Source organism: Corylus avellana, chromosome 5, assembly GCF_965113065.1.
Source record: "Corylus avellana chromosome 5, dhCorAvel1.hap1.2, whole genome shotgun sequence".
In the NCBI taxonomy this organism is placed as follows: domain Eukaryota; kingdom Viridiplantae; phylum Streptophyta; class Magnoliopsida; order Fagales; family Betulaceae; genus Corylus; species Corylus avellana.
Window position 1 is genome coordinate 16,628,324 of NC_142494.1, and position 24,554 is coordinate 16,652,877.

Here is a 24,554-nt window from a genome sequence, read left to right on the forward strand (position 1 = left end):
CCAAAGAACCGAGGCCCACCTCCTTCCTAACAGAAACCAAGCATGGCTTGGGCTTGGGTTTAAAAATAAACTTAGACCTGGGCTTAAGTTGAAAGGCCTAGCCTTTCCGCCTAACCAACTTGCAGGAAGGCCCACAATGAGGATAGCAACCCAACTCCTCTAGCCCAACTAGGAAATTATGCACAGCCCACTCCACATCGAGTCTTATCACCGAAATCCTCTCCTACTTAACCCAAAAAGGCAACATCTTCTTCCCCTTTCTAGAACTTTTGCCAACCCCTACAGCTTCAGCTTCGAAAAGGCAAGGCTCACCATGCTGACACTCTACCCCAAGACCTACTTCACCAATGGCACACTTTAACAATGCCTCGAGCTCCATCAAAAAACTACCCCACAGATCTCCATCGAAAAACTGCTCATTACCCAGCGGTCCATCAAGCACTGCTGTTCAATTTTCTGACGCTAGGTTCCTGGGCTTTGCTCGCAATACCGCCGCATACAATGGTACACTCACAACCGCATCAAGCCAGACCTTCAACCCAAGCTTCTTCCCCACCAAAGGAGAATCAACAATCACCGGTGGAACAACCATGGCTTCAAGAAAAGCCACCACCTTACTCAACTCCCCAACAAATCAGCCATCCCTGCCCTTCATGCCTCTTGGGTAACAAAATGAGCCCTTTCTGGCCACCATCTGCATACACAACAAACTCCAAGAAACGACCGGCCCTATTGCCACCTTGACAGACAATCAACACCTGTTGACCCTCTCGGAAAGATTTAACAAAATCTTGTACCCTAGTGTTCCACAGCGCCACTTCCACCATCGCAACCAGCCATACGGTGCATTGAAGACCCAAGAACACAACGCTGGCAAAACCCTTCCTTCTTTCTTCCAGCCAAATCACCACCACCTTCTGACACTGAGAAAACAAAGGACTTTGCCTCCACCAAGAACTGCCGCTCCATAACCCCCTCGCATAGCAACCGCGGCCTCACGCAACAACCTCTGAAGAGGATCACACCTAAAGCGCCACTCACATCGTAGCCGAAGGAGTAGCCAACCCAAATGATGCCACGAAACAATGCAAAAAAAAGGAATCGCCTTCAAGCTCCGGCGAAGACCCACCAACAAACATCCAACTACTCCACGATCTGGCCGAGAAAGGCCCAAAACCAATTCAAACCGACGGGATGCCATAGGCAGAGTGAAGCCCTAGTGGGACGCGCCTTCATGCACCACCCCTAGGGTAGAGAGAGAGAGGAGCGAGGGAAAAGAAGTGAGAAGGGCTAGAGTTTTTCAAGAAAGTTTAGCCCACTTGTTTATAAATTTCAACTTATCATAAAAATACCACACAAGCTTTTAGAGAGCAAATATTCCCCTACAAATAACTTGATTCTCTACAATGTAAAAAAATATATAAATAAAAAAATAAATCCGAAAAAAAAAATTCACATAGGATGGCAACCACAATAGCAGCCATCCCAATAATAGTAGCAGTAAAAATAACTACTATAAAGTCCACCATGTGACATTTTCAACTGCACACCTGAATTCCGGGTTAATTTTCTTCACTTTAGCCTCGGGCAAATTTGGATGACCAGCTTTTTTCTCACATAAAGAAAGTATCTCCACTGCTAAAGGATGTGAAATGTGAACAAATAATACATCCAGACTGAAACTATTTCTGCGTCTTTCTTCATCCTGTGTCAAGATATTTTGTAAGAAACTGTGGAAGGGGAATAGAATAAGACAACAAATTTCCAGAACAAGCACCCATGTTGGACATGACAAAGAAGGGTATGACTGTCTGACAAGGCTATTTTATCATTTAAGTATTGACTCTGCTTATAGCACCAATATTTTAATAAAGCAAAAATATTATAAATTTAAAAGATCTTACTCAAATTCCGTACCGAAAGAAATTAATAAATTAAATTTGTACAGTGCAGTTCACCAAATTAATCTATATCATCATATAGAGCAATGCAAGGGACCATTTGTTTGTCCTCTTTCCATCTGGATGGGCGGTCAGATTCAGTTGGGTGCTCTTGCTGCCCCCAAAGCTGCCCATACGGATGTAAAGAAGCCAAAAAATGGTCTCTAGCATTACTCCATCATATAATATGATTTGGGAATTTATAATAAATGCTAAAACCTGTGCCTTTGACATGGCACAGATTAGGGAAAATTTGTCTACATGTGCTTTGGTGGGATTAGAGTTGGGAGAATTGATAGATCCAGGATTTAGAATTTTTATGGTTAGGGTTCAAAATTGACTAGGGTTTTGAAACAAATGGAACCAAGGACAAGAGCACTATTTATCGAAGCAAAAAGGCTGCTGGAAAATTCTGGATGGCAGTTGTGATTACGAATTTAGTAATGTGAGGTGCTAGGGTTTTGAGATGTAGGAAGAAGGTCTTGATTTGGCATTCTATAGTAGAAGGAAAAGAAAGAAGTTAGTTGCAGTTCAGGAACAGTAAACAGTAGCACAAAGAATAACAGTGTGCAAAAAGAAGAGAGAGAGAGAGGAACGCACTAGGCCCAACACTCAATACTCGGTCTAAATCTTTACAATGAAGCATATTTATATAGACTCCTTGACTTTTACTTGACTAACATTAGGACTCCACAATTGATTAGTAAACAAATTTCTGGTAAGACTCAATAAAAGATTCTTAATACTATTAGAAATCATGGAATAATAAGCCAGATATAATAAATAAAATTATGCGCAAGAATTATTAAAATATCTTTAAAAATTAACTTTTGCCTCTCCAAATTTTTTTTTTTAATTTTGCCCCCCACCCTCCCCTCCAAAAAAACTAAATATTCTAGTTCCGCCCCTGCACATAAAAGCACCCGTAACTCAAAAATGAACTGGCCCCACACATGAAAAGTTCTTAAGTTGCCAAAACTGAAAATGACTCAAAAGACGATGACTCAACTCTTTCCGTAGCTGCATTAACCGCCACACCCACAACTAAAACTAAATTACTAGTAACGTAGATTTCAAGTATTACCGTCAATGTGTGCTCCACTTTTGTAATCTCTGAAAGAAGGCGTGCCTCGTCAATAAATGGTAACTTACAGATAGCCTGCCCAACCACATGTCAATGAAGTTGCAAAACATTTATGGAAGCTAAAAATTTGAAGGTCGCATCAAATTATCAGCCAAAAAAATGTATGGAACTAACTGGAGTGTTACAAAAATAAAAAAATAAAGCACCAAAATTCACTCAAACAAAGCGCACTAGCATAATAGATCAAGAAGTGTAACATAAATTAAGAGCACTTCAAGAATGAAAAATATTGAGATGAAATCATACAAATAATGCCACTTAAAAACTGAGTAGACATAGATGTACTGCTACTTTAAAAGAAGGAGATCTATGGTTCACAATGTTGTCAAAGGTGCAGAATTTACGGCAAGGGGCATTGTCTTGCTGGGCATTAAACCAAGCGAATTACTGGGCCCCAACATCTAACCAGATAGTGAACCAGAGGTGACAATAAAAGCATTTTTCAATTTCCATTTTTCTCTTTGACACCTTTAAATTACTTTTTGATACCTCTACATTATGATTTGACACAGATTGAACCAAAGATTGTCACAAAATTGCCATGCAGGTGCAGAGGTCATCAGGCACTTTTGAGTTTTTTTCAAATGTGCCACTGACATTTCATATTTTCTTTTCTGCTTTTAATCTTTTCTTCCTAACATTTAGTGCTTGAGAAGTCATTTCAAAGAGAGGCCAATCACATAATAAGATTAACAAATTTATCGTCATCTCATTCGATTGTCAATTATTAAAGTTTCAACTATATTAGATGTCATCAAAACAATCTACTAAGAAAGGTTTTCACACGTTCCAGAATTTAATCAAAGCAGGTTTTACATAGTTGATAGATATAATAATTTTGTCGCAAAACATTGGCGGTTAGACATGGAATCATGCTTAAGGTTGCACTCTTTGTTAAATTAGCAAAAGCTGTAGCTAATTGTTCTGTTCTAGAAAACAATTAATCCTATTTGACTATTTGCTTGATGGAAGTAACCATTTGAGAAGTTAGAGCCCAAATAATTCCATTAAAATCTATTTCGTACTACATTTAATGCAGAGAATCACAACAGGCACTCAAACCTTCCATAATGGGGGGGGGGGGGGGGGGGGGGTGGTGTGTGGTGGTGTGTGTGGAGTGTTTGAACCCCGCAATATCATTCCAGAAACAGAGTACAAACACTAAAGGCTACATCAACCAAAAGAGAGGACCAAAGGCCTGTATCAGTGGCACAAATTACAAAATAAGAAAAATGGGGAAGGCTACCTAACCCATAAAAACTATACAGATATTATAAACAAAACAAAGCATACGAGAAACAACTGCTATTAGGATATTCCAGCTGGCACTCTGTCAACATCAGAGTCTACCAATCTGCAATAGAGGGTTATTCTACACAGAACATCTACTGCTACAAGTTTACCTAAATTTTAGGGGAAGATGAAATGAAGCCCACATAGAATAGGAAGTTTATAAAGATAGTCATAGGTGCTAAGTCCCACATTGTCTAGTTACTAGGTGAAACTGAGCTTTATAATGAATTTTAAGGAAGCTCTAAATTGACTAATCCTTTTGGGGCAATAGCGCAGATGTGGCTAACACTTTTCCCTGTGTTGTTACATAAATGAAAGGAGATTGATAGAGGACATTGCAACTTTTGGAAGTTTAGGGGCATATCGCAAATTTGGTAGTAGTTTGAGGGGGCCGGGCAGAACCACCTTAAGGTTTGGCCTTCTTGCAGCCACTCTCCAGCAAGAAGGCCAACATCCATCTTCGAAGCCCTCTTATCCTTATGATTATACACCTTCAAGGGCTTAGGCAAGTTATGGGGAAGATCCCGATCTACTAACGAGTTCAGGGAAGCCAAACCTATCGGCAAGCACTACCTTGACGATAGCTGGATATGATCATCTACGTAATCTAACCGCTTCGACCTAGAAAGAGCAGACCCATCATACTGGAAAACACCAGACTTGGTTGTCAAGAGCAGAAAAGATTGTCCAACTGCCAGCAACACCTCCGTAGGGCCAACAAACCAGACATCGCCAACTTTGGACATAGGGCACGCGACAGGGCCCGCTAATGGCCCAAAACACACGCCAAACCCTGCCTTTGACCCAGGACCAGCGAGAGAGCCCCGCTATTGTCCTAGGACCCACATCAAAGCCCACTTTGGCATTGGGCTTACACACCACCAACCAACCAGGCCTAGACCACAAATGAAATCCTTTCTTACGTAGCTTTATAGGAACAGGTGTGGGCTTCTGGCCCAACCCAAAGACCAACAACCCTTCAGCCCTTCAGTCACATGCCCAAAGGCCCGATTGACATCTCTTTTGATTTGTTCACGATAAGTTTTCCACAACCGAAGAATCTTGAAATCCAACATAGTTGCGTCAACCTAAGCAACACGAAACAAAGAACAAGTTGAACCTCGATCACTAGAACCTTGAGCTCTGGGTCCATCCTCTTCAAAATGCTTCTTGTCCAACAGACCAAGAGGTTGCTTCTCCGAATCGAAGCAATTCATCACTGAGCACACCACCTCGGTTTCTTATAAAGCATCAAATGGAGAAGAAGCTAAACCACGCGCAACTGCCCTCTAACCCAAAGTCCCAAATCCCAATCGTGTTAGAGCACTCCTTGTCCAACAAATCACAAAGACACACCACCTCTACATACGACAATGCATCACCAACCACAAAAGACTGATCCCTAACAAGATGGGTTGGTCCATACCCAACCCAAACCCATCTTTCTTCATCGACAAAGAGGGGAAACCAAGTGGCTGTCACAACATCACGGCGAAGGAGCCGACTGTGGAATCGAGGTATACCTTCACCTTGCTCTGTTCGACTACGAAGCGGCTCCATCCCCACCCTTCTCGACCCTCATGGATCATAGTAAGACCACTTCAGCCACCCACCTCCAAAAACCGACTGAATTTGTTGGATCCTCTCAAAGCAATGGACCTCCCTGAAGGATTTGATGAAATCCTTTGTACTAGAGTGGCGCACCAACTTCTTCCACTGTAGAAACCAACCAATAAGTACATAAAGAGCCTAAAAACGCAACATGAGAAAAGCCTCTCTTGCTTTCCTCCAATTGAAGGACCAAGGCCCCTTCCTTACAGAAAGCTCAAACTTTTTGGCCTCCACAAAACAACTTCCCAAAACCATCTTTGGCCATCCTCTCTACTCTCTCGGAAGAAAGAGATCACCAAAACAGCCCAAGACCACCCCAGGCTGGAGCAAGGACTACAACGCAGAGCAGGAGGACTTGAAACATTGAAGCTCAACGGGCCAAAGCTGAAGCTGATATCTTTTTTTTTTTTGATAAGTAATAAGAAGTTTTATTAAAAAGAAAGCTGATATCTAGCAGGACACAACCGCTAGAAAAGAGGAACCAAGAGGAAGAGAAATGAGGGAGGAAAAGCTCTAAGGTAATCAGAGGATAGGAAAGTTAACAATGAACTGGAGTGAAGACTAGCAGGACGCGCATACACACGCCATCGCAAGCACAAGAGGGAGAGAGAGGAGGAAAGGGTAGAGAGAGAAGCTCTCCGGTATTTCTATAAGTAAAATTTCTATAAAATTAAAAATAAAAAAATAAAAAATAAAATCTTTAAATTATGCCCCATCTTTTCTCTCAATCCAACAAAACTTTAATCACTTATGATCTGGTTGCCCATTTCACTAATTTCTGGACTTCGAGATAACCCAGCAAAGAATAATCTATAGAAAAGGAGCAACTACAAATGACAATATGTGATATTGCATAAACATAAAATGACCAAAATAATGCCTATGTCTAGATTAATGAGGTTGCCAAACGCCATGTGTCCTTGTCCAAGCCTATATATTATAGTGTTTGGTAAAGTTTTGAGAACTGTTTTGGGTTTTGGATTTTGAAAAGAGTTTTGGAAGATGTTAAGATTGAGAAGAATTTACAAAACAAAAACAACAGAAAAATTGAATCCGCTAGAGCTACCTTCTATGGGTGGCAGCTGCCTCCTATGCGAAGGCTGCCAGACTAATCCAGTAGCCACCACAGATTTGGTGGTGGCCACCACGCCACTGCTGTTCATTCTAGACATCCGATGGCTGCCATGCAGCTCCAATAACCACCCAGGGCTGCAACGTAGATCTGCGGTGACCACCGAGGTGGCGCCAAACATAACTGGCAGCCAAATGTAGCTGCCATGCAAATCCGACAGCCACCATGGTGACTGCCAGACATAACTGACAGCCACGAAGTGGCTGCCATGCAGATCTGGCAGTCACTGGAGCACACCACGAAGCCGCCACACAAATCGGTGACCAAAACCCATGGAGGCTGCCTCTATTTTAAAAATAATAATAATAATGAGGCCAGCCTCCACACCTGAAAAAATGAGCATGCGGTTTCAACAAATTTCTAGATGAAAGTATGAGAAGTTTTTCAAAAAGTGTTCTATGTTTTATTTTTGGAAAGTGTTGTGTATGGTGTTTTGTTTTTTGAAAATTTTTTTGGTATCTGTTTTGAAAAGTGTGTTAATGGTAGGGGCTACATCAGAAAATCCGTCTGGTAACTTTTTCTTTGAAGTGTGTTTTGGATATTTTGCCAAACCAATCCTATAATTTCTTTTGCAAGAACTAGTAACTTTTCCCCTGTCGAAGTAGAAGAAACCTTTTTTCTATTAAAAATTCAGTTGACCTAGCATATTCCTGGTTGTGTATGACATTTGAAGGAATATACATCTATGACATAAATTCATGATAGCCAACAATTTTAATCAATAACTTCTGCAGATGCATGACTTGCATTACCTACAAAGATAATGTACAATTTTTGCAAGCTCAGACAGAAATAGTATGAATACAACACCATAGATACTAAATAGTAGAACAAAGAATCAACCATCACCTGCCACGAAAAACGTTTTCCATTCATATCAAGCTCAAAATCTGCCCCCAAAAACAAAAGTCATGATTAGATGCCACAAAGCAGTTTAAATTGTCAACAATTTATTTGCAAAAGATAAACTACTCAGCAGAAATATTACCAGTTGGGTAAAAATCCAATAAAGGTGATGACATATCTGTCATCAATTTCCTGTAAAACAATGGGAGAGAGTGTGCACTGTGTGTGCACCCACTGGGTCACATACTTATTACATAATCAAAATTAGAAAAATAAATAACTGAATAAACAAGTAAAATTGAAAACCTTGCAGCAGGCAATACACTCAACAACTGATCAAAAGGCTTGAAGGGTTTCCCTAGTGTGAATTTGATTTTTAATTGACCAAATCCATGGAAGTCTGAGGCAAACGGAGCAAAATGATAAGGGTAAAACCTGAAAATTAAGAAGTAAAAATAATTCAACAATCGAGTTAGGATGTTCTACATAAATGAAGACAAGTCATCAACAACTGAAAATGCCAGGATACATTTCAAATTAATATTGTTTAAAAATTCATCAACAACTGAAAATGCCTAGATACATTTAAAAATACTATTGTTTAAAATATGACCATTCCACAATGAATACGTATATAGGTCTTACATTTATCGGAGCCAGTTTTCTCTAAAAGACAAAGGTTAATCAATGACGGAAATAAATGGACACAAATACAGACATGTGCATGTACAAACACATATAGGCCAGCAAACCACTATCTACAATTTGCTTCATGCAACTAACTGTCCAACTCCTTTCTCCTATAAAAGCCAAATTCACACCAATTATAGAAGACAATTTTCTTTTGCAGTTGCTCACAAGAAACCCGAATTTTTTTTATGTAAACAGCGAGGTCCTAAGGTCCTATTATGGCTCCAGATATAGCACTACCAAGGATCAGGATTCTTACAGCCAAGCCCAAATTAGTGACTAAAATGGCACAGTGATAGAGAAACACGACCTCCTTCCACAAGAAAGGGTTGTTAACAATTCCAACCCTAGCCAAACAAATCCAACAAAAATAAAAATAACCTTAAACACTGTCCAATGATATTCCGGTGAGTTAGCCAAATCAAGGTTAAGACCAATTTGTATATTTCAAACAAACAAAACCACATGAATACCCAACTTTTACATTGCAGCTATAGAACAGCCTTCTAACATGCATATACCACACCTAAAATGTGCATGTAGGTGCATAACACATATATAAGAGAGAGAGAGAGAGAGAAAGAGAGAAATCACTGAAGGCAGTGCAATCGAAAATGGTCGAAAGAACCAAGATTGATTATATGAAAATTATAAGAGGAAGTGAAAAAGAAGAAAGAAATCTAAAATGAAAGAAGAGAAAGCACCACTTACCATTGCCAGGAGCAGACTCCTTCATAGTAATAGCGCATAACCCAACATATCCCTTCGATATATTTAAAAACCTACATCAATTTCAATACTTTAAAAATTATGTAGCTTTAAAAAGCGATACTAACAACCGTGAAGGACCCTATCTTAGAGGAGCCCAAGAGATTAAAGCAGAAGCAGAGGGAAGAAAAGGTACAACATAACATCACGAACCTGTAGAATAAATGACAGTCTTGCATGTAAAAAGAAAAAATAGTTAAATTACATGAAAAGGCACACATTCAATACACCACTTCATTTCAACAAAAAATACAATACAAATCAACCCAAAATAAAACCATACTTTCACTAAATTCACAATGTCAAATTAATGTACTGTAAAAAGAATTTTAATGTAAACTAACTGGATAGAGCCCATTTGTGTCGACGTCAAATGCTTTTTGACATAAAACACAAAAACATTTTCAGCTGAAAAAATTGTCTAGGAAAACTACTGATTTCCGGTGTTTGGCCATCATCCAGAAAATGTTTCATTTCTGCTGGTGGGTACCAGTCGGGTATTTTATAGTATGGGTGTTCACCAGCAAGGGGGTTTGAAGAAAGGAGCTGTGGCCAGAACATGTTTTACACCTCAAGAAAATATAAACCATTTTAAGGAAAATAAAGGGGAGTTTTATTTTTTACATAAAACGTTTTACTGTTAACCAAGTTCTCCAAGAGCAGCCAAAACATTGGAAAGTACTTAAAATATTGTACAGAAAACGTTTTACATCAAACCAAACCAAATGAAGCTTAATAATGCACATGCATCACATGTGCAACCAGGCCAATAAAGATAAAACAAACATATCTTTCTTGTAAGATTGAGCTTTTTACTAAGCATTAACCTCAGATTTTTGAAAATAAAAAGAGAAAAACAACAGCAAAGCAGCAAATTAAAACCATAGAGTTAGCAGAAGATAAGTTTCAAAGTAGATTTCCTACCGCATCTCTCTGAATTTTATTGCGATCATCTTCACTTTCAGCCTCAAACTTTTCAGCATAAAATCTTTCCTTCCAACCCATTTCTCCAAGCTTAATCTGTCAAAGCAACAAGAGTTATTGTAGTACAGGAGACCATTTAGATTGCATTTCAAACATATCTCAAAAGCACAAGGTCAACTGCAAACCTTGTCTACAATTGCATTTGCGCCAATGGATGTACAGTTGCTTGGTGTTTGAATCCCCACAGCACGAGACTGGTTCAATTACAATCAAAATTTCATAAATTCCAGTTTCAACAAGTAAAAACTCACATTATAATTTTAGATTTTGAATATTCAGAACGCTCACATCTGGTGGATTTTGACTCATGAGGTTACTTGAACACCTTACACGCTTATTACTTGAAAAACGTCGAAGTTGGAGCTCTCTATCCTTTTCTACCTGAATAATGGACATTGTTTAAAGACACTATGATTAAGCAAACTGTATAAATACAAACTTATCTAATATTTGCACAGTAAAAATACTTGGGTGCTGTAAAATCTATCAGAGTTTACTTGAAAATCATTCCAACATATTAGGAACAATAAATAGTGGATTTACCCCCAAATCAAGGACTGAAAAAGAAAGCAATGCTAGGATGCTGCAATAAGCAAAATAAAATAAGGGTGATTAATTAGGCCATGCATAGGGGTGGCTACCAATCCCTTTGGTCTGGACCGTCTGGTCGTCCGTCGTAATAATGGCCTAACCAATGGGGTTGGGGCCCTAAAAGACCCCTCAAGCTGACGAACTTCAGGCTGCCCAAACGAACTTAAGGGGGTATTCTTAGACTTCCATGCTCATGGTAAGTTCGAAAAAAGTCTTGATACCACCTTTTTAGCTCTGATTCCGAAGAAGCTTAGGGCTTCGGATCTCAAGGATTGCTTCAGAATGCTTTTGTTAAAGGTAGACAAATTTTTGACTTTGTTCTCATTGCTAACGAATGCTTAGATAGTCGCATCAAGTCTGGTGAACCAAGGGTGCTCTGCAAGCTGGATATGGAGGAGGCCTATATCACATCAATTGGAAGTTCTTGTTGTATTTGCTAAAAAGATGCGGTTTAGGGGGGAATGGTGCTCTTGGATAGCGCATTGCATTTTTTCGGCACATTTTTTCGTCTTGGTTAACGGCACTCCATCTCGATTCTTCAGTAGTTCTTGTGGGGTGAGGCAGGAGGATCCTCTGTCTTCTTTTATGCTCGTTACAGGCATGGAGGCTCTAAGTAGAATGATTACCGCTACTATCGACAATGGCTTTCTCTCAGGCTTCTCCGTGGGGTCTAAACCTTCCGAGACGGTTAATATTTCCCATTTGCTGATTGCGGATGATACCTTGGTATTTTGTGGGGCCAACCAAATTCACTTCTTACTTGTTATTCGTATGTTTTGAAGTTGTCTCTGGTTTGAAGGTGAATATGGTCAAGTTGGTTCTAGTTCCTATGAGAAATGTGGATAATGTGGTTGAGGTAGGTGGCATTCTAGGTAGTGGGACGTCCTCATTGCCTTTGAAGCACCTTGGTCTCCCTTTAAGGGCTCGCTTTAAGGCCAAGTACTTTATTTGGGACTGTATTGTGGAAAAGATTGAGCATTGGTTATCTAGTTGGAAAAGAATGTACTTGTCAAATCGTGGTACCCACTAAAAGCACTCTTTCCAACTCATCTTCGTATTTTTTTCTCTCTTTTTCCCATTCCCACTGCTGTGGCAAATCAAATTTAGAAGCTCCAACGAGATTTTTTACGAGGTGGGATAGGTGAAGAATTTAAATATCACTTGGTTAGCTAGCCCAAAGTTTGCCCTCCCATTTTCGAGGGAGGTCTAGGGATTGGGAATTTGACATTGTTCAACCAAGCCCTCTTAGGCAAATGGTTATGGTGTTATGTGAATAAGAGCGAGGCTTGGTAGAAAGCTGTTGTGGATGCCAAATACAGTTGTAATTGGGGCGGGTGGTTCTCTATTGATCCTCCAGGTCGTATGAGGTGGGGCTATGGAAGTATATTAGAAAGGGGTGGAGGTTTTTTTCAAGTCATATCAGATTCAAACCAGGTCATGGGTCCTATATCAAATTTTGCGATGATGTGTAGTGTGGTGTGGTGAGGAGAACCTCAAGGACACATTTCTAATGTTATATAACATTGCTCGTGTCAGAGATGTGCTTGTTGCGGTTAACATGGATTTTTCGAGTGGCTCCCTTCAATGGAATGTCAGCTTTATTCGTTTGGTTCACAACTGGAAAGTGAATGTCCAGGCCTCATTATATCCCTTTTGTATTCCCAAAGATGGGGGTAGAGATGGGGAGGACAAGCTCTGGTGGACCCTGTCTCGCAAATAGAAGTTCAATGTTAGATCCTTTTACAAGATCCTAGCTTGCATAGACAATCCCCCTTTCCCTTGGAAGAGTATTAGGTGGACCAAGGCCCCCTTGAAAGTGGCTTTATATGCCTGGTCGGCAGCACTGGGAAAGATTCTTACCATAGACAATCTTGGAAAGAGACATCTCATCGTGATTAATGGGTGCTGCTTATGCAAACTGAACGGGGTGTTTATTGATCATCTCCTCCTCCTCCACTGTGAGGTCGCCAGTGCCTTAAGGAATGCCATCTTCAACCACTTTGGACTGTCCTGGGTCATGCCTAATAGCATGGCAGATTTGTTCGCCTGCTGGGGGTCGGGGGGGGTCACTCTTGAAGTGCAGTAGTGTGGAAAATGGTTCCTCTTTGCCTTATGTGGAGCCTGTGCAGGGAAACAAATTATAGGAATTTCGATAAACAAGAGACGACGTTAGAGGAGCTCAAATCTTTTTCCCTCTTTCTCTCTTTACTTGGACAGCTGCATGTTTAGTCTCCTTAGTAATTAGTTTTTCTGACTTTCTTATTCTCTTTTCCCTTTCTAGTTAGGCGTCCTCTTGTATACTTTTTATGTACCAAGATTGTGCACCTTTGCGCATTTTTGATATATATAACATTACTTATCAAAAAAAAACAAAATAGTTTTTTTTTTTTTTTTTTTGATAAGTAAAAGCCAGTTTATAAGTAAAAAAAAACAAAATAGTTGTCACTCGATTGGTCAGTTTGGGCTAGCGCGACTTGGTTTGGGAGCATTAGAGGCCGATCTACACCATATGAGGCTGTGAAAGGCCAATGTATGCCAGGACAGGCCATCAAAGACGACCTATGCCATCAAAGGCGGTCACTCTGAAGGAGGGTGGGCCAATGTAAGAGGAGAGGCCGAGAGGCATGGACAGGTGGCAGAGGAGAGAGCAAGAAGCTCTGTGATGAACAAGAGGCAAGAGGCCCCATAATTATGTGAATGAGAGACCTAGAGAGGCATGGCTAACAAATGAAATGAGTAAAGGAATAATTCAGGGGGTTTTACATTAAATCTATTGGGAAGGGTCAGTTAGGGTCTAGGAGTCAGCTTCTCAACACCCTAAACCCAATACTTGACTGAAAGGTGTCAAAAATCAAAATATGTAACCAACCCTTGCCCAACAGGTGTCAGTAAAGGACCTGAGAAGGTAAGGGTCAATTGCTTTTCTTGGGATGGTTGGTGCTTAAAAGACTCTGCCACCCCAAGGCATGCACAAGCCTACAGAAAGATGTCAAACTCTTGTAAAGGCCATTTCAAACCCCATAAGGTTATAAGAAGCAACAATATATACACCCAACCACAAGAGTTTAATTCTTCTAAAGAATTCATACAGCCTACAGCCTATGAGCCTAGTTGAAATGGCAGTTCCTCTTCCCATAATAATAGGATGAAGGACGGTTGTGGATTAAGATCCAAGGGCCATGTGTACAATTCTCACTCAAAAAAAAGGAAATCAAGCAAATAATGAGCAAGAATCTTTTGATAAGTAAAGATATATTATCAAGGCGCAAAGGGGCGCAACCCTAGTACACAGGGAGTATACAAGAGAGCGACTAAGAGGAAGAAAAAGAAGAAGAGAACATAAAAAGGAAATCAGGGAAGCTAATCACTAAGGGCGCTAGCCATCCAGCGGTCCAAGTGAAAAGGGTATACAAGAAAAAGTGTAGAAGATCCTCAATATTTCTAGACGAATCCTCGAAACATCTAGCATTTCTCTCGATCCAGATGCACCACATAAGGCACAGAGGAACCATCTTCCACACAATAGCGCTACGGGACTTGCCACCCGCCCACCAGGAAGCATACAAACCCCTGACGCTCCCAGGCATCACCCAACACAAACCGAACCGCGAGAAAACAGCATTCCACAAGGTACTCGCAACCCCACAATGAAGAAAGAGATGGTCAACTGACTCCCCATCCGATTCACACATGCAACAACGGTTAATCACAATAATACCTCTCTTCCGAACATTATCCAGGGTTAGAGTCTTCCCGAGCGCGGCCGTCCACGCAAAAAAAGCCACTCTCGAAGGAGCCTTGGTACGCCATATGCTCTTCCAAGGGAAAGGGGGATGGTCTTTGGAAGCAAGGATTCTGAAATAAGATCTGACCTCAAATTTTCCTTTTCTTGAAGCGTTCCACCACATCCTATCCTCCCCTACTCCTCGCATCAAGTGCGAATACAAGAGAGAATAAAAAGAGGCCAAGACCTCCACTTCCCAATCATGAACCCTGCGAATAAAGGAAATATTCCATTGCACAGAGCCATTTAAACACTCCCTATTATCCGCAATAGACGCCTCCTTATTGGTGGCAATATTGAAAAGTCCAGGAAAAGCATCCTTGAGAGACCTGTCACCACACCAGATATCCTCCCAAAACCTGATATTGGACCCAGACCCAGGAACCAATCTAATCTGGCAATGAAACGACCTCCACCCCTTGCTAATGTTCTTCCATAACCCCACCCCGTGTGAACCACTAGGTTCCCTGGATCGCCAACCACCCCAAACCTCGCCGTACTTTGCCACTATAATCTTCCTCCACCAAGCCTCTTTCTCAAGAGCAAATCTCCACAGCCATTTCCCCAACAACGCCTTGTTCATCAGACGCAAATTCCGAATCCCTAAGCCTCCCTCTGAGATCGGAGAACATACCTTGTTCCAACTAATAAGATGGAACTTAAACTCATCATTAATCCCACCCCATAAGAAGTCCCGTTGAATTTTCTCCATACGATTCGCCACAGATGCAGGGATAGGAAATAGAGACAAAAAATAGGTGGGAAGATTGGATAAGGTGCTCTTGATGAGAGTAACCCTCCCCCCTTTAGACAGATATAGCCGTTTCCATGGGGCCAGCCTTCTAGCATACTTCTCCAACATGTCCTCCCAACTGGCCTTAACCATAAACGGGGCCCCCAACGGGAGACCCAAATACTTCAAAGGCATTGAAGCTGAGCCGCAACCAAGAATGCCTGCCAAAGTACCTGTATTGTTCATACTACCAACAGGGACCAACACAGATTTAGCCAGATTCACCTTTAACCCTGAAACAGCTTCAAAACAAACGAGTAATGCACCAATGTTTCTAACTTGATTAGGGTCTGCTCCACAAAAAACCAAAGTGTCATCTGCAAAAAGAAGGTGAGAAACAATAACCCGATCCGACTCTCTTCTTCCCACAGAAAAACCCGAGATGAGACCCCTGTTTATCGAGGCATTGATCATCCTGCTAAACGCCTCCATGACTAGAACAAACAAGAAAGGAGAGAGAGGGTCTCCTTGCCTCACGCCCCGCGAGCTATCAAAGAAACCGGAAGAGGATCCATTGATCAAAATCGAGAAGCGCACAGTCGAAATGCAATGTTCAACCCACGAACACCATTTCTCTCCAAACCCGCATCTTCTTAAAACATAAAGAAGAAACTTCCAATTCATATGATCATAGGCCTTTTCCATATCCAACTTGCACACCAAGCCAGGTTCCCCTGATCTGATTCGGCTGTCCAAGCATTCATTGGCAATAAGAACTGAGTCCAAAATTTGCCTACCTTTAACAAAGGCATTCTGCGGCTTAGAGATGACCCTATCCATCACTTCCTTCAATCTGTTGGCTAAGACCTTTGCAACAATCTTGTATGTCCCTCCCACAAGACTAATCGGACGAAAGTCCTTAATATCGGAAGCTCCATTGGTCTTCGGAATAAGGGAGATAAACGTAGCATTGAGGCTTTTTTCAAATTTACCTCGCTCATGGAACTCTGCAAAAACCGCCATAATGTCCTCCTTAATCACCCCCCAACAATCCTGGAAAAACGCCATAGAAAAGCCATCCGGGCCCGGCGCCTTGTCCCTATCCATACCTTTCACCACCTCCCACACCTCCCTTTCCTCAAAAGGAGCTTCCAACCTAGAGGCCTCTCCGGCATTCAACATATCAAAATCAAGATCATCTAGCCTCGGTCTCCAGCTGAGACTCTCAGAGAAAAGGGACTCATAAAAGGTGGTAATGTGATTGCTAATGACCCCTTGATCTGAAGTTGTGGAGCCCCCCACAGACAGAGACTCAATAGCATTATGTCTTCTGTTTGCATTAGCAATCTGGTGGAAAAATTTCGTACATTTATCTCCCTCTTTCAACCAACGAATTCTAGATTTTTGCCTCCAACTAATCTCCTCCTGTAAGAGAAGAGCCTCCAAATCTCTGGCCAACAACCTCTTCCTCTCAATTTCATCCTCCGATAACCCTCTCTCTTCCTCCACCCTATCAAGAGCCTTTATATCTTCCATGCACGCCTTAATGCGCCCTCCCACATTGCCAAATTCCTGGTCATTCCAACTCTTAATGTCCCCCTTAAGAGCTTGCAACTTCTTAGCCAAAATAAAACTCGGAGTGCCATGGAAAATGTAAGACTCCCACCAGCTCCTTACTTTGTCCACAAAACCCTCCACTTTAAGCCACATATTCTCAAACTTGAAGGGTCTCTTACCTCCCAAGAAGCAACTACAATCAAGAATAATGGGAGCGTGATCCGAACAAACCCGAAGCAATATCTTTTGACGCATACTTGGGTAACGAGCTTCCCATTCCGGAGAGACTAGGAAGCGATCTAGCCTTGACCAAGAGTGGTTATTGGACCAAGTAGATACCCCCCCGACTAACGGGAAATCCATAAGGCCTTGATCTGAAATGAAATCTGCAAAATCTCTCATTGCGGATCGAGAATATACCCCCCCCGACCTTTCACTAGGAAACAGAGTGGCATTGAAATCCCCACCAATACACCAAGGCAAATCCCACCAACTCATAAGACCCACCAACTCCTCCCAAAGGAGACACCTGATGTTGTCTCTGTTGGGACCATAAACCCCCGCAAAGGCCCACATGAACCCGTCATCAACGTTTCTGAAAGAGCATGCCGCCACAAATCTGCCCAAAGCAACCTCAACCTTCGTAACTACTCTTCTATCCCACATCAACAAGATGCCGCCCGAAGCCCCTCTCGAAGGAACATGACACCACTCTACATAAGGACACCCCCACAAACTCCTCACAAAATTGTTGGTGATGAACTCCACCTTCGTTTCTTGAAAACACACTATGTCCACCTTCCAATTTCTAAGAAGATTTCTGACCCTCATCCTTTTATCCCTATCATTCAAACCCCTCACATTCCAAGAAATGATCTTCGGCTTCATTAAAAAGTCCGAACAGCCCTCCCCTTTTTACTATCCCTCAGAGAGCTTCCACTGTGCACCTCATAATTAACAGAGGAGAGAAGATTATTGAGCTCTCTCTTACCTTTTTTTCCCGTATGTGCTTCCATGGCCTTTCCCGCATCTCCCACATCTCCCACTTCCTCATCAATGATCTCATTATCAGCCATTATACACCCAAAAGTCTCAGCCAATTTCCCAGCTTCTCCATCACAAGAGACACCCACAAGCTTGCTAAAATGAGTAACGAACTCCACTGTAAGAGGCTCCTGATCTTCAACTGACACCAAGGCTAAGGAATCGGGAGCAAACGACTCACCCTGCGAGCTACAATCCCAAACTCCTGACCTGACTTCACCCAAAGAGCATAAACTCTCATCACAGACACTGACCATAGCTCCCTGCCTCCACAAAAGATCCTCCGAACCTGGCAGATCCCACTTCTCCAGACCCGGTGGGATCTCCCCCTGCCAATCGAACTGCAACTGGCCAGCACTAAGCCCCTCCCCCATGTTGCCCATCTTGACACTCAACGAATGGCCTGAGCCTCCTCCCTCCCCCTTGTCGAAATTCCCCCCTGCCTTCAGAACTTCTGGCTGCCCCATCATTGCTGACTTCTTCAATATCGCAGAAGCACCGGCAGCAGACCCTGAGAATGTCGATAGGATGGAACAGGTCGGAAACTCCCTACGAGCATCTGCCGGAAGAATCGCCAGCTCCCTACCCACTATCGCGCGAGCACCGGCAACAGACCCAGAGGGTGTCGACAGGACAGAACTGGTCAGAAATTCACTTCGCACTCCTACCGGAAGAATCGCCGGCTCCTTACCCAGAATACCCGAGGCTGGGTCGCACACCCGCGTCGACGCCGAGACTTGAGCAACAGTGCCTGTCGTCGAGGTTGACACCGTAGCATTACCGGCGTCCATGTCGCAGTCCGTAGCCGCAATCTCCTCCTTCGACCCCTCCACTAGCGGCAGAACCTTCAACGGCGCCTCTGTCGGCGACACAGATAGGATCGGCACCCCTGGTGCCTTCATCGGCGCCTCTGCCGGCGACACAGAAAGGACCTGCGCCCCTGGTACCTTCATCGGCGCCTCTGCCGGCGACACAGAAGGGACCAGCGCCCCTGGGACCTTCATCGGCGCCTCTGCCGGTGACACAGAAAGGACCGGCACCCCTGAACTCGTGAAATTCGAGAAGGGACGCAGTCCTGTGTTGGGCTCAAACGCACCCAATTCCCCCTCCTTACCCGCAACCTTCCTTCTATAATAGCTTAGAGCCTTGTTGGGTCCAGCTCCCACAACAACGGCCTTCCCCTTCATCTGTCCAGTCGGAGGATTGGGATGGGCCTTGGCCTGAATTATCAACTGACCACTCGACTGGACTTGGGCCGCCTGGGTCTTAGGCCCAGATAATCCAAACCCACAACTACAAGAGCAGCGTGCGTCGCAACCTTCAAGACAGATCCTGATTTCCTCCTGAATCTTCAACAGTGATCTCTTCAACTTTTCCTTCTCCCCTGCGCACACGCAACCCTGCCCAGACGATCCTGAAGTATGGTCTTCGCAGATTTGCTCCTCGTAACTTGCATGTTTCTTCTGCTGTACCCCACAGCTAGCACGACTGTTCACCTTGTACCATGTCGCCGGAACCTTCGCCGGAACAGCCTCCTGAACTTCATGACCATCTTTAGCATGGCAGTCAGCATGCAAGGATTTCCCAAACGAATTACTGGTCCCAGCTCCTAACAGCCATTTAGGAACTCTTGCAATCGGCTCAGCGAAGGACCCAAACGGCTCCTCTACCTGTTTCGATGACGAGAGCAATACCTCTGAAAAGCTTCTCCTTTGTTTCCCTGTCGCTGCCTTCCTTGCGTCCCCGACAAAAGGTTGAACAAAATCAATGGCAATGCACAGTTCCGACTGAAACTGATCCCAACCCTTCCTATGCCTGCCCTCTGGCACCATGACTCTTCCTCTCCTATCTCTACCATCATACTCCTCTAAAACCAGAAAACTCCCATGCCTATTGAAGCATTTCTGGGCTATAGTACGTGGGAAACTACGACTAGATTCATCCCTAAAGACCCTTGAATCCTCCACCATCTCCAGCTCATTGAAGATGTTTGCTAGCCAAACCGCATCTTTCCATTCCAACCGTATCCAATGCGTCTTGCCCCTGCATCGCTCTTGTAGCTTCAGCACCGTGTCTCCATCCTTTACCATCATCCTAAATTCCTTAGACTCCACCGTCCAAGCCCTTGACAACCCCATTGGAACTCAGAACTAGCTTTGACAACCCTAGTATCAATTTGAACTACCTCCAATACAGAATACTAACATCAGCACTCAACAATTGCTCTCACTAACTGGAGCATCAAGAGAGAAAAGAATTGGTTTCTTCTTCACCCATGGTCATACTATGTATGCATTATATAGAAAAAAGGCTTGACAAAATCACATATATATAACCATGGAGCCTGAATGGGATCAAACATTTTGAAAGGGGAAGAAACAAGTGAATCCCCATTCATTTCTTTTTTTAAAGGGATTGATATGTAGAAATTTATGTACCCCATTCTTCCTAAAATGCTATATATTTCTCGCATCTAAACAATATAGGATACAACATAGACTTGAGGAGACACATTCATCACTTATTGAAAGATTTCCTTCAGATATTTTCCAAATAATTGGAACTTGGCATTGAAACCCCCCCAACCCCCCTGCGCAGGCCCCCTTCCTTCCCAAGAGAGAGAGAGCACTGCACTATGGAGCAAAAAAAAAAAAGATCAGAAAATGGAGTGTAGAAGAGGGTACAGACTGAGAACTTCCATGAAAAGGATATTATCTGGCTTTCTATTGTCCAACTGGAGGTTTTAACGTCCTGCAAGAACATCTGGCCCATCTATCTATTTCCGTTCCAAATTTTTCTCTAACCCATTCTTCCAAACAAACAATTATTAAGAATGCAAAAGGAGAAGGCACAAGACATCAACATCAAGAGACTACATGCACTTAGACATCCAAAAATCGCACATAAAAGACGACTCCAAGTCCACAAAACCAAGAAAAAACAAATGCTTTCTTGTTCTTCAAATTGGGGAGAAGAATTGTTTTTTACAAGTTAATTCATACAACATAGCCACTGCCTGTTTCTCAAACAACTACTTAATGATTTTGTTAAAACAATCACATAAACTGTGCACAAGCATATGATAAAATGCACTTGTCAAGACAAAAAATTGGAAGGAAAGAAATGGCTCAAGGATTCTAGAACAAGTCATTGCAATCAAGGAAACAATCTTCCATAACATCTATAATAGATACATGTCCACATTATAAAGCATCTTGAATACCTGGCTACGTCTTCTAAAAATTGCACATTCGTGAGATCCTACAGCACGGACAAAGTGCTCCACCCGTTCCAAATTTACCTATTATTGAAAAATGGATGAAAATATAAATGACCTAGAAAGTGAAGAGAGTACAACAAATTATATGAAACTTTTCAAAAGAAAAAATAAAGCAAGGGGAGATTGTAGTCAATATTTATTGTAGTTCTACTGCAAATTTGAACAGTCCTAGGAAATAAGCTATTGCCTGATAAAGTGGTGCAAGAACATCAAAAAGCCTACAAAGGCTTCCTTAGCATGGAGTCTACACATCTACAATTTAGTTGTTACTTTCCATGTTTACATTTGCATCAGGTAAACATACAACACAAAGCACCAAGAAAAAACTCTACCTCGAAAGAATTAGTTAGGTAACCGCCCATCTTAACAAATTCTTTTTTATAAACCATCATGAGCAGATCAATAGCCCCCTGTGAAAAAGAATAAGCATCAAGCAAAAATTGGTAACCAATAAAAAGTAGAACCATGCAAGTTAGTTCCAGGTGAAGTACAAATATAAGAGCACAACGCAACAATCAAGAAGTAGAACCAGTCATGGTAGGTCCAGTTTACCTACAAATATAAGGGTACAATGCAGCATGAAAAGGATCATTTATTTCCAACAGAAACCTAACTAAACAAAGTGAAAATTCAAAGGTCATTTTAATGAAAATTATTCTTATAATTAACCTACAAACTATAAATATGCATGACTTTTGTTTTCGAACATTAATGTCAAAACTTATCAAAAGGAGGGGAAATCCAAAACCATGGGTATATGTGAATTTCTGTAGTAACCCCAAAGATTTAATCTTCATTTGAGTTTACGAGAATCATCAGGAAAAATAACCTAACATGCAATTGAAACCAATGATAACAAATCCTCGAACGTAAATAAAAGGACAAATCATAGTCACCCCCCCCCCCCCCCCCCAAAAAAAATAAAAAATAAAAATAAAAATCTACCGTTCCCTTCTCATATCGACCTTTAAAGTACAACTCACTGCATCTCGAACCTATGAATTACCACAATATTTTGAGTTGCCCCATTTGTCAAAATTAACCGTGATTTGAAAAGGTTAACAAGTACCTTGCATGTGCGCCCAAGTTACCCAATTGTCCGCAATTACAAAAAAATAAAAATAAAAACAGACAAAGGGGCGACCAGGCAAAATCAGAGAGGACGGCCATGTGGCCAACCCTACCGCAGTGTGGCCAACGCTCACCTATTCAAAAGGGGTGGTCGCACAAACAACCCCATTTCTTCAAAATGGTGGCCGCACAACCCTCCCCGGTTCAGAGTGATGGAATCCCCCAACATAATTGACGGGTGGCCACGCGTCCACCCCAACCTGCTGACCTATAGAGGGGTGGCCCTCTGTTGTGGCCACCCCTATGATATCTGTGTCGGTTCTTTTAAGGGGAATTTGGTAACTCGAGCACACGTGCAAGGCACTTATTAACATTTTCCATCCTAAAGAACAACCAATTTTCACACAAGGGGCAACTCAAAACATCGCGGTAGTCTATAGGTCTAAGTTGTAGTTTAGATGCCAATTTGACAATAGGGTTATAGTTTGGAGGGGCACAGTAATTTACCCTAAATAAAAACAGATGGACTCATAATATGTCATATATAGGTAGAACATTTTGTGTTAATGAGTGACTAAAAATCCAGTCGCTTACAGGGAGAAAAATGTCTTGTACATAAGTAAGAAATGAAATTATAGAATTAAAGTACTATTTCAAACAATAAATTAATATAAGCATCTCAACTGTCCAACCTCCGATATTTCCAACGAAGGAATGTGGGGAAGAAAGTCATTTCCAACAAACAAGCACATGAAGACAAAATCATCAATCCGGCGCTCTGCCTTCTGTTTCATGCCTTCGACTTTCATGTCGAGTGTTAAATACTCCCTAAGGACCCATATGTTGAGAAACTGTAATAGACAACCACGTCAAAAAAGGTTAACTATAAAAATGTTACAAACTTAACACCAAAGCACAACATAGATTACCAACATTATGCAGCACCAATAATTTTTTGATGAATATATGCAGCACTAATAATTGCCACTTCAACCTTGAGATGTTGATCTCCATGTGGATGGAGCAACCTCAGCTCTCACAATTCTACACATCACTTTGTCTATTTGTACATGACACAAGCGAAATCCAATAACGTTTTGCCAAACAAAAGTAAATATCAAACGCTACGTTTGCTAACATTTTCAAAAACTTCTCTATTCAAACACAAAAACATAATGTCCCAAAAACATTTACTACACAAAACACAACACACTTTTTAGAAAACTTCTCACACTTTCTTATAGGAATATTTTGAGAAAATAGGTGCCTATTTTTTCAGGAGTAGAAACTTTCTTATTACTTTAAAAAAAATAGAGAGGTGGCCACACAGCCAACCCCAACAAAACAAGGGTGGTCGCCCAACCACCCCAACAGCCACAGGATAGGTCACACGGCCACCCCAAACCCGATAGGGGTGGTTGTGCGCATAGCCACCTCTTTCCAGGACAAGGATGGTTGTGCGGCCAACCCTCCCCTCTCATGATGGTGGCTGGGCAGCCACTTTCTTTTTTTAATTTTTTTTATTATTATTTTTTATGAGAACGAAGTTGGCTTGCATGATTAGTGTTCATTTTTACACAAACACAATACACTTTTCAAAAAGCTTACCAAACAATTTTCTTAAATCAACCACACAAACAACATTTTTCAAATGTAAACCTCACCGAAAACACTTCTCAACTTTCTATCACATCAAAAACTTTTTCAAATCAAAACACTTAACAAACATAGCCAAAGTTTTTGTGTGGATTAGTCAATTAGAATGCACACATTCTCATGGCCGCAAAATTATGACAAACAATTGAAATAAATAGTGAGAGGACAGAAGGCAATGATGAGCATACAACTAGGACGGGACATGACGCCAAAGAAGTAAGAACTATAAACGAGTGAAAGCTACTTCTAAGAAGCAAACAAGTTTGGGAGGAGAAGAGGGGTAACAAAAGCTATTATAGAAGCAGCTGCAAGAAAATGGACGCAAGCTGGACATGATAGGGAAACATGACAGCCAACATATCAAATATTACAAGCGAGTAGAAATAATCTAACTAGGAATTTAGACAGTCCACCAAAAAAAGGGAATTGG

The 24,554-nt window shown here is 41.8% G+C and overlaps 1 protein-coding gene across 1 annotated transcript in view; it reads right to left on the reverse strand.

Moving 5' to 3' along the window:
- The window catches only part of LOC132183319 (5'-3' exoribonuclease 4), a 43,988-nt gene that overhangs the window by 12,181 nt on the left and 7,253 nt on the right, over positions 1-24,554 (reverse strand). The window contains exons 7-18 of the mRNA XM_059596728.2: positions 23,161-23,319; positions 21,730-21,807; positions 21,341-21,418; positions 10,697-10,789; positions 10,534-10,602; positions 10,349-10,444; positions 9,368-9,438; positions 8,273-8,401; positions 8,109-8,185; positions 7,970-8,010; positions 3,025-3,099; positions 1,551-1,705 (exon numbers count right to left, since the gene is read on the reverse strand). Coding sequence (XP_059452711.2) covers positions 1,551-1,705; positions 3,025-3,099; positions 7,970-8,010; positions 8,109-8,185; positions 8,273-8,401; positions 9,368-9,438; positions 10,349-10,444; positions 10,534-10,602; positions 10,697-10,789; positions 21,341-21,418; positions 21,730-21,807; positions 23,161-23,319 — 1,121 coding nt within the window. The remainder of the gene's footprint in view (positions 1-1,550; positions 1,706-3,024; positions 3,100-7,969; positions 8,011-8,108; positions 8,186-8,272; positions 8,402-9,367; positions 9,439-10,348; positions 10,445-10,533; positions 10,603-10,696; positions 10,790-21,340; positions 21,419-21,729; positions 21,808-23,160; positions 23,320-24,554) is intronic.